Source organism: Labrus bergylta, chromosome 15 (genome assembly GCF_963930695.1).
Source record: "Labrus bergylta chromosome 15, fLabBer1.1, whole genome shotgun sequence".
Lineage (NCBI taxonomy): Eukaryota > Metazoa > Chordata > Actinopteri > Labriformes > Labridae > Labrus > Labrus bergylta.
Genome location: NC_089209.1, coordinates 1,903,028 through 1,919,197, shown reverse-complemented (window position 1 = coordinate 1,919,197; position 16,170 = coordinate 1,903,028). Strand labels below are relative to the sequence as shown.

The 16,170-nt window shown below is 43.0% G+C and overlaps 2 protein-coding genes across 2 annotated transcripts in view; one reads left to right on the top strand and one right to left on the bottom strand.

Annotated features, from left to right (window-relative positions):
- LOC109992308 (interphotoreceptor matrix proteoglycan 2) overlaps positions 1-6,330 on the bottom strand; it is a 51,166-nt gene extending 44,836 nt beyond the window's left edge. Inside the window, exons 1-2 of the mRNA XM_065963578.1 lie at positions 6,044-6,330; positions 786-1,010 (exon numbers count right to left, since the gene is read on the bottom strand). Coding sequence (XP_065819650.1) covers positions 786-1,010; positions 6,044-6,107 — 289 coding nt within the window. The 5' untranslated portion in view covers positions 6,108-6,330. The remainder of the gene's footprint in view (positions 1-785; positions 1,011-6,043) is intronic.
- Positions 6,331-9,949: 3,619 nt separating this feature from the next.
- Positions 9,950-13,273, top strand: LOC136182798 (tripartite motif-containing protein 16-like). The gene has a single exon (XM_065964229.1). The coding sequence runs from the start codon at positions 10,804-10,806 to the stop codon at positions 12,568-12,570; it is 1,767 nt and encodes a 588-aa protein (XP_065820301.1). The 5' UTR covers positions 9,950-10,803; the 3' UTR covers positions 12,571-13,273.
- The last annotated feature ends 2,897 nt before the right edge of the window (positions 13,274-16,170 follow it).

The following is a 16,170-nucleotide window of genomic DNA, read 5'->3' as shown; positions in this document are numbered from 1 at the left end:
GGAACCATGAGGTACCAAATGTAAAGTTAGATTGTTCCTCCTCTCTCTGGCTTCAATGTCGGGACTGAGCGCTGTCCGAGGTGCTGATCCTGCGTTTTTGTCTCTTTTTGTATTTTAGGGATTTTAAGGATCATAGCAAACACTTTTAGTTTTACTGAAAATTCTCGATGATTCAAACAAGTTAGAGACGTGCTCACTGTTTCTATCTCAGAAATAAAACTGACCGACTTTTCTCTTTTTTTTTAAATCTCCAGATCAGGACCGACAGATTTGACCTTACTCCTTTTTTTTTTTTTAACACATATGACCTTCAGTCTCTCTCCCTCCCTCTCTCTCTCACATCAGTGCATGGTGTGCCTTTACAGGGTCAGTCAGCGGGTGAGTCAGTCACTCTAAGAGAAGTGAAAAATTTGACAATACATAAAAGAAAATTAAAGTAGGGGGGTCTGAGGGAATTCTGCAGCAACCTAAGCCAGTTGATTAAATGTGTATTTTGGATTATTTGGCTGTTTGGATTTCTAAAAGCACACTTTTTCAGCGCCCTTCTTTCCACCGGCTGCAGGAGGTCGGATGTCCTTGAATGCACCACCATGAAAAGTTTACAGGATGGTCCCCTCTTGCAGCTCGATTAAACAACACAACCATCAAATTGGATTTAATCTACCAGACCAAAAAGGAAAAAAACCATCAGACTCCGATTTATAATTTGGAAATCTGTGTTTCTGTTAAATCAGAGAGGAGTTTGAGCAAACAGGAAGTCGGACGTGTGTTTGAGGAGAAAGTACCTCTGAGCTGGTAGTAGGAGCGGTGGCTGGCGAGGATTTGGTTGAGGGTCTCTTGGGGGCAGATTCTCACTCCTGAGTGTAAGAACACCGACCTCTTTGAGCGACGTGTCTCCGGCTCAAAGCTCGAGCCTTTGGAGAGAGCGGACGACTTCAGCAGATCCACCAAACGGACAGAACCGACAGCGTCAGCAGGTTTGAGCGCCGAGTCCGGCCTGAAGCTGCTCTCTGAAACGGGAAACAGAGAGGGAGGGGTTAGGGTCAGAGTCAGTGCAGACCAGGATCAGATTCCAAATCCTGTTGTTGTTGAGAGCAACAGATGTTTACTACAAAAAACAACAAAAACAGTTAAAGTCAAACATCAGAAATGATTCTATCTGCTGATTACCCCGACCCGTCTGGTGCGACAAGCAGATTAAAAACAAAAAGACCGGGAGTATTCTGGGAGCAGAAATCGTTTTTAAAATCTGCATTTGAAGCTTCACAGTGAAAGTAGATAAACAGCCAGCAGCTTCAGCTCCGTGTGATGTGTTTCATTTCATCAACTGTGAGCAGATGTTTCAAACAATGAACACAAATCAAGCATCTGTTCTGCAGAGGCTGGAACACGCCCTCTTCATGCCGTCTAAATGTTTCTTGTTCACTACCCCAAAAAATAAAATGTAACCGCTTTAAGTGATGAAGGAGAAAACATTTTCCTTTAAAGAGCCTCTTCACATTCTGGACTTCTTGACTCGTCTTGCCTCAGGACCCGCCGCCAACTCCTCACGGACAAACAGCGACCCACATGTCTGATATTTTTCAACCAATCACATTTATTTAACAGACAGACTGTCCAGTTTGTAGCTCCTGTCAGATGTTGTTTTGTTTACCAAAACATCTGGCCGAAGCAAGAAAATGAACAAAACTAAGATGTTTAAAAAAAAGATTTTGACTGTTTGTGCTTTTCCCCAGGCACATGCTCATCAGGGTCCCGACCCACCAGTTGAGAACCACTGCTTAAAATGATTGTAAATTTAGTATTCTGTTTTTTTTTATTTTACAGTCAGCAGACCAAAATACGACTTTTAAAGACATCACCTGGGATCTTGGAGAATGGATATGGGATTTTTTAAAACACAAATCTGACGTAAAAAAAAAACGCCTGAAAAATGACGACAACCACTAATGTCGTTCTTCTGCACTGATAACGTCAAAGACCTCCGTTTCATAAAACGCTTCTGACCAGGTTACTGAAGTTGTCCCGCAGCACTTCCACTTCCCCTGTTGGAGTTATTTTGCTCAAACAGACCTTCAGGATCCAAAAATGAGATTATTCATAGGAGCCTCCCAACATGATATCAAGTGAAGATTCGTTAGATATCCATCCATGGAGCTGATCCCAGCTGTCATTGGGCGAGAGGCGGGGTTACACCCTGGACTGTTCACCAGCCAATCACAGGTGCATTCATATTGATTCTGCGACGGCGTTATATTGGCGTCCCAGTCTGTAAGAAGCTGTTGTGTTTCGGCGTTGGAGAAGGACAGACACAGCACAGCGTGAGCTCCACATAGACACACGGCGCTGCTCTCCACTGAACTGAAACGTTAAAGGGATACTTCACCATGAAACATGAATGTGTACTGACATTGGGTCATATATGTAGAAATGTGAAATACATTTTGAAGTTGGTGCCTTATTGGACGTGAAAAGGCAGAAAGTGTCTTTTTGGCTCATGTGGATGAAAGACACCAAATCCCAGAATGCATAGCACCGCAGACCACTCCCACTAAGGTCCTCTATTTACAGACATATTTACTTCAACACATAAGACCGTTTCCTCAACTGATTCAGAGATTTCTTCCAGAGTTGATCTTGTACGTTCCTGTCAGAAAACAGACTCTATGTCTGAGTCCATAGACAAACAGTGAGAGCACCGACACTACCAGTCCGCCCCAGCTCGAGCCGGCCCCGCCTCCTCATCCTCACCGCCACCGACAGGCAGGCCTTATGTCGCAGCTGCTGAGCTGGCAGCGGCCGGTGGCGTCCAGCAATATAGCAGCGAGATGGTTGCTACCGACAGGCCGGTCTTGTTACTCGGCTGCTGTGGTCAGCTTTCTCCCTAGAGCCTGTTAGCATAGCTTCCAACCAATAGAAACAGAAACACTACCAGGTTTCTGATGATACAAAGATTAATGCTAATGGGTGAAGTATCCCTTTAAGACAGAAGAAAATTTCTGTTTTAACCTCTGAGTGAAGATTTGATGAATAAGATCACCACACACACGCACACACACACACACACACACACACACACACACACACACACACACACACACACACACACACACACACACACACACACACACACACACACACACACGCTGGTCTGCAGGTTTCATTCACAAACATTTTGAATAACTAGAATAAGTTTTATGTCGGATAATAAATTATTCACACAAAGTGCATGTGTGCTGTTTAAGAAGCGCCCGTCTGTGTGAAGTGTTTTTGACCTCGTTTTCAAACTTCACTTCCAGGGACTTGAAACCAGCGGCTCTCTTGACTTCTCTGTCTCCTCTTCTCTGTTCTTTTTTTTATTAATAGAAACCTGTTTGAAGTATTTTCAGAGCTGTTCTCTCTGCGGGAGGACATCTTTCTTTATTGTTTACTGCACAGCCTCTTCTCGCAGAACAACATGACCTTTAGAAACACAGGGACATAAACGAGCAAGGAAGGAGTTTGAAACAATCGGCTCAATCCGTACTGAATGTTTACTGACTAACGGTGTCAGAAGGAGCAAAAATCTCAAACATTTCCTGTTTTCAGCTTCATCATGAATGCGATGATTTTACACTTTTCTTTGTTTATTTCATTAAAGTCTTTCTATGTGATTTTTCACACTTAAATGTATAAATCCAGTATCTCCTCTGAAAATAACTCTGTGAGTCATGACTGTCTACAATGGGTGTAACACCCGAGTCCCACTGTCTGTGATGTTTTCAGAGTTTTCAGAGTCCTATCTTCACTTTGTTTACATCGCCGGGACGGCCGGCTGACTCCTCCCCTCGTGTATAAAAGTTGTTTAATTGAGGGACTAGAGAAAAGAAGAATAACATACTGTACTCACTGCTTAACTGTGTTTCTAGATCACGCTCATTTCAGGTAAATTTACATGCAGTGTGAAGATACCAGCATAATAAAGATCGCTAGCATTAGCATGCTAACACAACAATGCAGCGCAAGTTGTTTTGGTTTCATGCTGGTGCTCAAGGGCGACATCTGCTGGATCAAAAAATCACATATAAAGCCTTTAAAGTGAAAGAAGAGTCTTTGGGTAAAGAGTGTTGATTGGACAAAAAAATACTATTTGGGAACGTCGATTTAGTCTCTAAGGTAAAGACAATACTTTTACACTCCGTTATTGAGACAAAGTCTGAAATACAAACAGGATCGTCTGGACGTGCATTAATGTAGAGATATCAGAGTGAGGGGGGGCTGCACATGAAAGAGAGTGCCCGAGCAGTTTTGGGGGTCCGGTGCCTTGCTCAAAGGCAGAGCTCAGGAAGTTACCCAGCGCCTCTCCAGCTACCAAAACCAATTTCCAGACTTGCGTTGGGAACCAGAGGGGTCACCCATTCAGGTCTTGATATTGGTCTAGTGTCACATCCATAGCATCCTGTTTGTTCATGTGTGCGTGTGTGTGTGTGTGTGTGTGTGTGTGTTTGTGTTTGGAAAGGTATTATCTCCTCGTGGGACTGATAAAGTATACATTCTTCTTCTTGTCAACAGCTGTTATTGCCATAGCAACCAGCGGTTACCTCTCTGCAGATCCAGGTGTCAGACTTCACTAAATGGTTAAATCTCTTGGATCAAGATTAAACAGGATCGGGGTTATTTTCATGTATCTTTTCCTTTTATAAAGATGTTTACGTCTCCTTCTGTTATTTGCGGCTGTGTGATCCGATTGGAGACGAGTTGGTGGTATTTAGTGATACACATCTTCCTGCCAGGGTATCGGGGTTTCTCTCTCTCCATCCCCCACGCAGACTATAAATAAAAGCACTCGCCGTACTCGAGCACCTAACAGCGGTGTAGTGTACACACAGGTGTCTGATCGGCACAGCCCACAGACGTGTTCAGGACAGAATCATCCAGAGTGGGTGTTGTAATTCAGCGGGCGATGCTGCAGGGACGGTTCTGAAGTGTTTTTTTACGCTTGCAAGATGTTTTGTTTTAATGCAACACTCAGCTGGGAGATTAAAAGCCCTTTCTCTTCTGTCCTCTTCAAAGCCTTTTCGCCCTGAAATAATCCTGCAGAGCGCTGTAATTCAAACTGTCAAAATGTCACTATAGTGGCATTACATCTACTAAACTCTGCTATTATCCATGTTTTCAGTTTTCAGCTGCAGTGTGGACACATGTTTTACTCACAGTGACTCAAGATGAAGGATTTACTTAAAGGGGACATATTATGAAAAATCCACTTCTACAGTGTTCTTGAACATATATTTGGGTAACCTGAGTGTCTACTGACCCCCAAAATGTGAAATAAACCCATCCAGTCCTTTGTTTGTGGTCTGCATAAGTCTTACAACACAGAGAAAAATGCTCCATTTCAAATGTGCTCTCCTTGTGATGTCACAGTGGGATTCTGGTTAAAAAAAAAATCCCCTCCCCTCCCCTGGTATCTCCACCCATGGACTCCACCCCAGCCTAGAACAAAACTTTTGCTCAGGTCCTCCATTTTTATTCTCTCTACAGAGGAGTGATGTCTACGGGGAAAACTCAGGGGGGGGTCATTACATTTAAGGAGACACACACACCAAAACGGAGCGTTCTGAGAGAGCTGGTTTATACAGGGTCACAAACCTCCTCTGGTGCTTGATTCATGTTATATTTTGACCAAAGCACAGCACAGATGTTTCATTTAGACCACAGGGGACTGTTTGAAAAGGTGGAGGAGGGGGATCATATGTCCTCTTTAACTTCATGCTGCCTTCCTTCTCCTCAGGTGAAACAGTGACAGGGTCCAACACCTCTGACAGCCAGGTCCTTACGCAACCATAATAGGCTTTGCCGTGCATCGAGACCAAAGTTTAGTACTTGAGGAGAACACTTTTCAAATCCCTGCATCTCTCACTGCTGTAATCTATTGGTGGGAATAAAGAGCGTTATTCTGTTTGCAGAGAATAGAAGCGGAAAAGCATCTTTTTTTTTTTTGAAGTTGTAAAGGGCTCAGATAGTCGAGGCTCAGAGACTTTGAGAACAAAACCAGGCTTACCTTTAACTCCAGCAGCCTGCGGAGCGAGGACGACCAGCAGCATGAGCCCAAATTCCCAAAGCATCGTGGTGGATGAGTTCCCAAAATATCAATAAATCCAGCAGGCAGCCCAGCAGGAAGGCAGGCAGGGCGAGGGGAGGCGGGAGGGGGGGGCGTCGTCTAGGTCAGGTGGAGCTCATTGGGTTGCAGCAGCAGGTTGACTTTGCATGCACACCTCGGATCACTCAGGGCCCTGATCTGCTGCAGAGACGCTCCCGACCAGAGTGTCCAGGATGTGCTTCTGATGTGGGGAAGGCGTTCCTGTCCTTCCCCGCCCGGGGGGGATTGTGGGACATTGAGAGCCGTTAAGTGTGGCACGAGTGACGAGGTTAAAAAAGTAGGCACCGTTTCGGGAATAATCTGTTTATCTACTGCTCAGACATAATCCTGCTTTGCCCCGTGGCCCTCGCAGTGCTGGCGTCATCCTGTTAGTGGCTTTCTGGGGGCATCTGTCAACCACAGTGACCACTTCCAACACCACACGCCCCCCCCTGCCTACCCTGCCTACCCCTGCCTCTGAGCACTGGGGTTTCCCCTGGTGTGTTTTTTATTCTTAGCAGGCCTGGAAATCAGCGTGGAGAGGACATGAGCCAGCGCTCCATTGAAACCAATAAAACTCCCACTACTGGATGGCGTGGACAGCGCCTGTAAAAGTGCACGCTCTCTACTGATCCAGTAAAGTCACATCCTCGGCTCAGCAGCGCTCTGATGCTGGTTACTGGTCTGAAACACGTGCATTCAGATTAAAGGTGATTCAGGCATTTCACTTATTTTTCATAATTTATAGATTTCATGTTTATCGTCTTAAAAAACAGATAAAATCAGATGCAGAAGTTTTTTTTTTTTTTTTTTTTTTTTTTTTAACCAATATTTTTATTTGCATTTTCATTTAGTAACACACACACATAAAAAAGATAAACATATAGACATAACATTGACAGTATAAAAACAAAACAACAACAACAACATACAAAAAAGGAGACAAGACAGCATGACAAAATATAGACTAAAAAAAATAAAAAATAGACAATAGTAATAATAATAATTCGTGCATAAACAGCAAGATCCTATATAGATCACACAGTCACATCAGATGAAAAGTTCTAATTTAATTGATAATCAAGTCTGTCATGGAATTTCATTTTTTTATCTACATTGTTTTTATTTATTTATTTATTTCATACTTTGTTTTTATTTTTTTCAAAGAGTTGCTTCATTCATTTGGTCATTTCATTTCAACAAAAATGTTTTCAACATAAGATGTTGAATGAATCAAAAAAATGAACTACCCCCAAGAAAAGAAGCAGCAACATCTTTAGAAATGAATACAAAAGACATTCATACACATCAAAACAATGAAATAAGAGAGAGAGAAAATTAAATAAATATAAATATATATATATATAATAATTAAATAAAATTAAATAAAATTAAATAGAAAACAGACAAAAAAAAAGAAAAGAGATAAGGTGAGGGATATGTTTCAATGCAAATTGAGGTTTCCACATTTCTACATTGAATTAATTAAAATATTTCATGGTTATTGTCATTTCATTGTTTTTAAATAAAAAATAAAAACGGATGTTCAGGATCCCACTGATGCAGACGCCATCCCGACGTAAACTGTGACATTGCAGCTTAAGTCTGAGGGAATAATAGATGAATACTTAAATCCCCAGTTGAATGTACTTTCATGCTTTTGTTTTAAATCCCATAAGTCCAGAAGCTTATGCCATCTCAGGCTGTAACTCCCCAGAGGAATCAGCAGACAAAAGATGTTTGCTTCACGACCTGAAGAACCTTTAACGGAGAAATCTGGGTCTCAAAATATGGAATACTTTAAGTCCATGGAGAGAAGGAAGTTTGTATGAAAAAACCTCAACATGTTTAAATTATTTCATGATATTTATTTGAATCCCTCTTGTATCTGAATGTAACTTGGGACTTAAAGGCAGGGTTGGTCATTTTTAAAAACTAGGATGATTTTGAAAGTAGCATTCCCTCAGTGCTCCGTCTGCACCCCCTCCCCTCTGTGCTCCCTCTAAAGCCACGCCCCCTCACTTACATGCATGAAGCGGACCTCAGCTCATCTCTTGCATTGTGTAGAAACTACGTCGTCTCATGTCTCATTCAGCGGTAAAACTCCTAAAGTCGTCGGTGACGCACTTTGAGTGTGGGCTAGAGCACGCAAGAGGTAGAGAGCGAGCAGGGAGACAGGGAGGTGTGTGATTGGTTCATCAGATTGGTACCTTGTGGCAGACATTGGTTGAAGCTTTTACAGACTTACAACTGATACAGATGATGGATTTTCATTGTTTTCTTTTTCAGAGAACATGAGTTATTAATTTCTGTCAGGACCTAAAGACAATTTACACCAGAATCTGAAAAAAGTGGATCTGGTGGAAATTACCAACCCTGCCGATTATTCTAGAAGAAGAAGCGAGAAGAGCTGAGAGGAATTGACTGCTCTTTTTCAGTCCTTTTCCAGAGCACATGACTTAGGGCGCACCAACACTAAGCAATCCGTACTGGACTCACCCCTAAAGTCCAGTTCCTTCAACGAGTGTGAGTCTGATCTGTGCTTCGCTACACTTCCTTGGCACGCTTGAAAGAGTGTTCTGGCTCCAGTCTCGGCCTCTGCATGTCCATGTGATCCTGAAACAGTTCTTTTCAGCTGCTGGGGTTGGGGTGCAGACGGAGCACTGAGGGAATGCTACTTTCAAAATCATGCTAGTTTTAGAAAATTACCAACCCTGCCTTTACGAATTACAAAAGATGTGGGATAAGTGCAAAAACAAAAACTAGAGATTTTGCTTCATGATTTAATCTTGAACTTGTCTAAATTATCTTGTGAATAAATGTGATGTTCTTTCTCTAACAGAACAAAACCGGAGCATCAGAATCTGTGTCAAACTTCACGTCCTCGTAACACCTCTGCACTCAGCCTCACTCCCCCAGGAGGAGGAGGAGGATGAAATGTGGAGTGAGGCTGATGGGGTCAGTGTGCCGTGTCTCTTTGAGGATTTGCAGCAGAAATAAGACTGTGGATTTACTCTCCCCTCCCCCGTTCTTTCCCAGAGACGCGGAGAGGCCACGGCTCTTCACTCTGTTTGTCTCCACAGGTGGAGCGTCTGAAGGGGACGACGGCCGGCAACAAGTGACCTCATTGATGTGAACAAGTGGGGGAAAGTTGAAGGCATTAGCTTATTGTAGGTCAGCTGAAGCTCAGACAAAACCAAGTTTGGATAAATGTGAAGAGCCAAGCAAAAGAAGATTAGAAAATTGCTTTTAATCTCTAATCCGGAGGGGCTGGTTGTTGGTCCAACTCTGTTCTGATTGTCTTACTGTGTGCAACAGCTGCAGCAGCAGGAGCACAAATAGTTATAGTAGTAGTAGTGACAGTGTTACCAGTAGTAGTCGCAGGATTAGTTGCAGCAGTAGTAGAAGTTGTGTTCATAAATGTAGCCGAGCTGTGGATGTAGTGTTGTCAAATGATACGATTTCAGCAGCTTTAAAGGGGACATATTCGGAAGAATCCTCTTGTACAGTGTTTCTGAACATATATTTGGGTAACCTGAGTGTCTACTGACCCACAAAATGTGAAATAAACCCATCCAGTCCTTTGTTAGTGGTCTGCATAAGTCTTACAACACAGAGAAAAATGCTCTGTTAAAAAAGAAATCCCCTCCCCTCCCCTGGTATCTCCACCCATGGACTCCACCCCCAGCCTAGAACAAAACTTTAGCGCAGGTCCACCATTTTTATTCTCTCTACAGAGGAGTGATGTTTACGAGGAAAACTCGGGGGGGGGGGGGGGTCATTACATTTAAAGAGACACACACACCAAAACGGAGTGTTCTGACAGAGCTGGTTTATACAGGGTCACAAACCTCCTCTGGTGCTTGATTCATGTTATATTTTGACCAAAGCACAGCACAGATGTTTCATTTAGACCACAGGGGACTGTTTGAAAAGGTGGAGGAGGGGGATCATATGTCCTCTTTAATGTTTTTGGTTTTTGTCAATTCAGAAAAAAAAATCACAGAAATGTCCGACTTTAATACAGACCTTTGACTCAAACGGGTAACTATAATCATTCTTCCTCAGTTTGCTGGTTTATAACTGCCCTGCTCCTACTTGATGTGTGTATAACTACCTCCCTTTACGGTTTGTATTTGTCACATCTGTATGTAGATGACAGTACTCCAAGTTAAAGACTGTTACAGGAGTTGTTACGACAGCGTTATGTTTACGGTACTAGACTGCTTTACGACAGGCAGAACATGCTTTTGCACTGCGTTATTTTCTCTCCTGAAAATGGAGCTGTATGTTGATCACCTACAATAAACCTGTGTGGTAAAAGTAACTCGACCCTCGATCATTCTACAATATGTAAAAGTTTTGTACCTCCTTATACTGAGAGTATACTTTACTTGATGTTTTTATTCAACCCTGCTTTTATTTTGAAATAAAGTGAGTGTGACACCTTTTCTAAAATCTGAAAGGAGAAGTGTTTTTAAAAGAGAAATGTTCTCTGTTGTAAACAAGTATCTCTCTCAAACCGCTCCTCTTCCTGGAATGAATCGTAGTTCGATCAGCCCTCCCTCTTCTTCCTGCTCTCAAACACAGCCTGCTGCACTCTGTCCTCATACCTCCTGGTTCCCTCCCCTTTAGATCTACAGTTTGAGGATGGGTGTAACCAACAAGAGCTGCACAGTCACATGCACAGACACATGCTTTGTAGATCAGAGGTGAAACTTGTTCTCAGTTATGAGGAAGTGAATCTCAGACAGTCGTTGTTACCGAGAGGAGAAATGACGCAGAAAGGAGTTCAGCTGGACCGGGAAACCTTCTCTTGTTCGATCTGTCTGGATCTCCTGAAGGATCCGGGGACTCTTACCTGTGGACACAGTTACTGCATGAAGTGTATTAAAAGCCACTGGGATACAGAGGATGAGAAGACAGTCTACAGCTGCCCTCAGTGTAGACAGACCTTCACAGCGAGGCCTGACCTGAGGAAAAACACCATGTTGGCAGATTTAGTGGAGGAGCTGAAGAAGACTGGACTCCAAGCTGCTCCTGCTGATCACTGCTATGCTGGATCTGAAGATGTGGCCTGTGATGTCTGCACCGGGAGAAAACTGAAAGCCTGTAAGTCCTGTCTCTTCTGTTTGATCTCATTTTGTGAGAAACACCTCCAGCCTCATTATGATTCACCTGCCTATACAAAACACAAGCTGGTGGAGCCCTCCAAGAAGCTCCAGGAGAACGTCTGCTCTCGTCATGATGAGGTGATGAAGATGTTCTGTCGTACTGATCAGCAGTCTATCTGTTATCTCTGCTCTGTGGACGAACACAAAGGTCATGACACAGTCTCAGCTGCAGCAGAAAGGAGTGAGAAGCAGAGAGAGCTAGAGGTGAGTCGACAAAACATCCTGCAGAGAATCCAGGACAGAGAGAAAGATGTGAAGCTGCTCCAACAGGAGGTGGAGGCTATCAATGGCTCCGCTGATAAAACAGTGGGGAACAGTGAGAAGATGTTCACTGAGCTGATCCGTCTCATGGAGAAAAGACGCTCTGATGTGAAGCAGCAGGTCAGATCCCAGCAGCAAACTGAAGTGAGTCGAGTCAGAGAGCTTCAGGAGAAGCTGGAGCAGGAGATCACTGAGCTGAAGAGGAGAGACGCTGAGATGAAGAAGCTGTCACACACACAGGACCACAACCAGTTTCTACACGACTACCCCTCACTGTCACCACTCAGTGAATCTACACACTCATCCAGCATCAAGATCCGTCCTCTGAGGTACTTTGAGGACGTGACAGCGGCTGTGTCAGAAGTCAGAGATAAACTACAGGACGTCCTGAGAGAGAAATGGACAAACATCTCACAGACAGTGACTGAAGTGGATGTTTTACTGCCAGACCCAGAGTACATGACCAGAGCTGAGTTCTTAAAATATTCATGTGACATCACACTGGATCCAAACACAGTAAACACAGAGCTGTTATTATCTGATGGGAACAGAAAAGTAAGATTTACGAGAGAGACCCATCCTTATTCTAGTCACCCAGACAGATTCACTGATTGGCGTCAGGTCCTGAGTAAAGAGAGTCTGACTGGACGTTGTTACTGGGAAGTGGAGAAGAGAAGAGGAGTTTCTGTAGCAGTCACATACAAAAATATCAGCAGAGCAGGGAGATTGAATGAGTGTGCATTTGGATGTAATGACAAATCTTGGGCATTATATTGTTTGAACAACAGTTATAACTTTTGTTACAACAATGTCGAGACTCCTTTCTCAGGTCCTCAGTCCTCCAGAGTAGGAGTGTACCTGGATCACAGAGCAGGTATTCTGTCCTTCTACAGCATCTCTGAAACCATGACTCTCCTCCACAGAGTCCAGACCACATTCACTCAGCCTCTACATGCTGGACTCAGGTTTTATGGGTGGGTTGGAGACTCAGCTGAGTTGTGTAAACTGAAATAGACAGAAGTCATTAAGGAGACAGATGTTTAACTTGCTGTGTTTTAAATCTTCAACTTGATTTTTATCCACGCTCGTTGCTGAGATCTGATTGTGGTCACCTGTCAATCAAACTTCATGTGCGGTACTTTGACCTCTTCTCGTCTGTTCTGTAAATGTTTGAGTGTCTTTAAGTGACACTCCTTCCTGTGTCTGTTTAGCCGTGGACTCTTTCACTGCTCAGGATGACTTTTGTTCACCTGAACTGACATTTCTCTGCGTGATAAATATTAACTTCTCTCCAGATGTTTGATTATTTGTTTTCATACATTTATATTTTCTGTTGTTTCTGTTCTGATTCAGGAGTCTGAAGAGAGAGAGAGAGCAGCAAACTTTTCATTCATGCTGATTTTCTCTTCTCACCACTTTGTACATTTGTAGAAAATCTATAAAATCACACTTAAAGAAATGAGTTAGTCAGAATAAATGTTGTTATTCATATTCAAAGTGATGTAAAAATGTCCTCTGAGGTGTTTTAAAAATGTAATCCTCCTGATTAAATCAATAAGGCGATAAATCATTGTTTTCTGTGAGTGGAGATTCTGATCAAACAAAGTGATTGTGTGGATGAAGTGAATGTGTTCATGAAATGATTGAACACACTTTACTGATTTGATGTGTGAACAAACTGAAGTTTCACATCCTGAATAAACACACATGAACTAAATGTTTTCTTCTGGTCTTCATTGCAAACTATGGAAGCCCATTTCCACCAGTTGAAAAAAACAAAATCAAAACTTGGCTTCATTGAGAATTTTTTTTTTTTCTCATAATAAGTCGAAATTATGAGGTTAAAAGTCAAAACATTTAGAGGGGACATATTCTGAAAAATCCTCTTCTACGGTGTTTTTGAACATATATGTTGGTAACCTGAGTCTCTACTGACCTACAAAATTTGAAATAAACCCATCCAGTCCTTTGTTTGTGGTCTGCATAAGTCTTACAACACAAAGAAAAATGCTGTGTTTCAAATGTGCACTCCTTGTGATGTCACAGTGGGATTCTGGTAAAGTACCCTCCCCTGATATCTCCACCCATGGACTCCACCCCCAGCCGAGAACAAAAAATTTTCACAGGTCCTCCATTTTTATTCTCGCTACAGAGGAGTGATGTCTACGGGGAAAACTCAGGGGTGTGTGTGTGGGGGGGGGGGGTCATTGCATTTAAAGAGACACACACACCAAAACGGAGCGTTCTGAGAGAGCTGGTTCATACAGGGTCACAAACCTCCTCTGGTGCTTGATTCATGTTATATTTTGACCAAAGCACAGCACAGATGTTTCATTTAGACCACAGGGGACTGTTTGAAAAGGTGGAGGAGGGGGAGGATATGTCACCTCTAAATGGAGCTCAGTGTAAATTCAAACAGGAAGACTGGCTATATTCTATCACATAATTATTCTTTTTTTTTCATTGAAAAGGGTGTGCTGACACAAGTTCAGCTTTGAACTTCCATGGCAACTCGTCAGCGTGCCCCCTGGGAAAAAAACATGGCTGTCAGAAACAACACAGGAGGGGAGGGGATTTTTTTTTCTTTATCAGAATCCCACTGTGACATCACAAGGAGAGCACATTTAAAACAGAGCATTTTTCTCTGTGTTGTAAGACTTATGCAGACCACAAACAAAGGACTGGATGGATTCATTTCACATGTAGTGGGTCAGTAGACACTCAGGTTACCCAGATATATGTTCAGAAACACTGTAGAAGTATTTTTTATAATATGTCCCCTTTAAGTATTGAAGACTTTTTTTTCAAGAAGCTAATTGAGCTAAATCTGCAAAAGTTTGACATTCGATTAGTCACTCAGTCAACACTGTCGTCTCAAAGGATTCTAACAGAACAGAAATGAGATCAGTTAAATAAAAAGTGTGACATCATTCAGTTTTCAAATCCCTTATGTTACCTCCTTAGAATCAGATTTTAGTCCCGTTACCAAACCTGTAACCTTTTATAACCCTCCTGCTTTTACTCTCCCCTTCTGTGTGACGATGATCGTGTCCTCAGGTGGATCCACAATGAGGGCTTTTCTCCCACAAGAAAGCCAGACGAGAATGACCGATAATCCCGTTAATTTAGTCTGTCGAGCCGCTCTGTTTAACCTTTCACCGCTATAAATAATCCTGCAGACACCCCCGCACACGTCTCCTCTGACAACAACACGGGTGAAGAGACGCATAGAGGATCACAGAGCTCTTCACTGAGTCCAGTACAGTCTGGTATGGCAAAACCCTGATCTTGACTGCGTTTAAACAGCAAACCGTACGCTGAGTCCACCCGGGCAGTAAAGCGCTGGCTGTGTGCTCTGGTGCACCTGCATGAAACGTTTATGCTCTGAGAAGAAAAGCGCTGCAAGTCCGTCCTGTCTCCACAACAACAGTCTGTTGACAACGGCCGCTGTATGACCGACACTGCTCCGTTACTTTTTACTGCATGTTTTATATTTGAGATCATTTATTTCCTCGATCAGATGCAAAGCGAGGAGGATGTGGGTACAAGATACGATCTGTAGGCGGCAAAACTAAAAGGAATATCAACCATCTGTTCCTGCAGGGGGTGCTGGAGTCCCATCGATGGCGGTCTCCATGCTGGAAATGCTGTCTCAGTCTAACTTTCAGTCAACCTAACGACAGGCTGAGAGCTGGAGCTGAGGCGGGTTTTAAACCTCCTGACAAACCGTTACACCGCGCCCACCTGTCAATCAGGTCAGCTACACGCCTTATTGTGAATAACTATTATCCTTCATCAAATCAAAACTGATGAGTCATCAAAACATTCACCCCCCCGTACAGTGTGTGTCCATCGAGACATGAGCTAATCACACCTATTAGGTTCGTTGAACCAGGCTGTAAACATGTTCATCTCTGCTGTAAAAACAGGCTTTTTAGAATGGGTGTGTATGTGACTTCCTGTGCTTCTGCAGCCAGCCTCTAGTGGACACTCCAGGAACTGCAACGGAGCACAGTTTAGTTGACATTCAGGCGCTCTGTGAGTACTTTCCAGCTTTTAGTTTTATATTATTTATAAAGATGACAGAGCACCCGCAGTAGACAGCGGATATGACCGTTTGTTTTGTTTTTGGTTGAAATCGATATTTGAAAAATATCTCTTTAATTATTGAGTCTGACGGAGCAGCTGTGACAGACGGATGTAAAGGTTGTAGAGGTGTTGCATCGTGTGTCATCATGCACAGCTCCGATGTCTCCACACGTGTTGTGAGTGTTCTTTATAAATAAATTCTGTTATCATCTCCTGTTAAACTCTGAAGACTTCCTTAACATTCAGCGGGCGCGCTGAAGAGGAAGTTGTCTGACAAATCCTTTCTTCCTCTCCTCACACTCCGTGACCTTGTGAGAGGAGAATCACAAAGCCGCCTGAGTCTCCTGTGACGTGTTGAAAAGTATTTTTTTACAAGTCGGAAAAAAAACAGGTTTGAAGAGCCGGCAGCTCGATGCAATCCTCAGGGTTTGAACTGAGAGAGAGAGTATGAGTCCAGCTTTCGACTTTTAAAACACCTACACATGAGATGGGTCACATTTGGAAAAATAAGGGAGTAAAACGTTT

Excerpts from the sequence above, each read along its gene's own strand:
- LOC136182798 (XM_065964229.1), top strand. The coding sequence starts at position 10,804 with ATGCACAGACACATGCTTTGTAGATCAGAGGTGAAACTTGTTCTCAGT.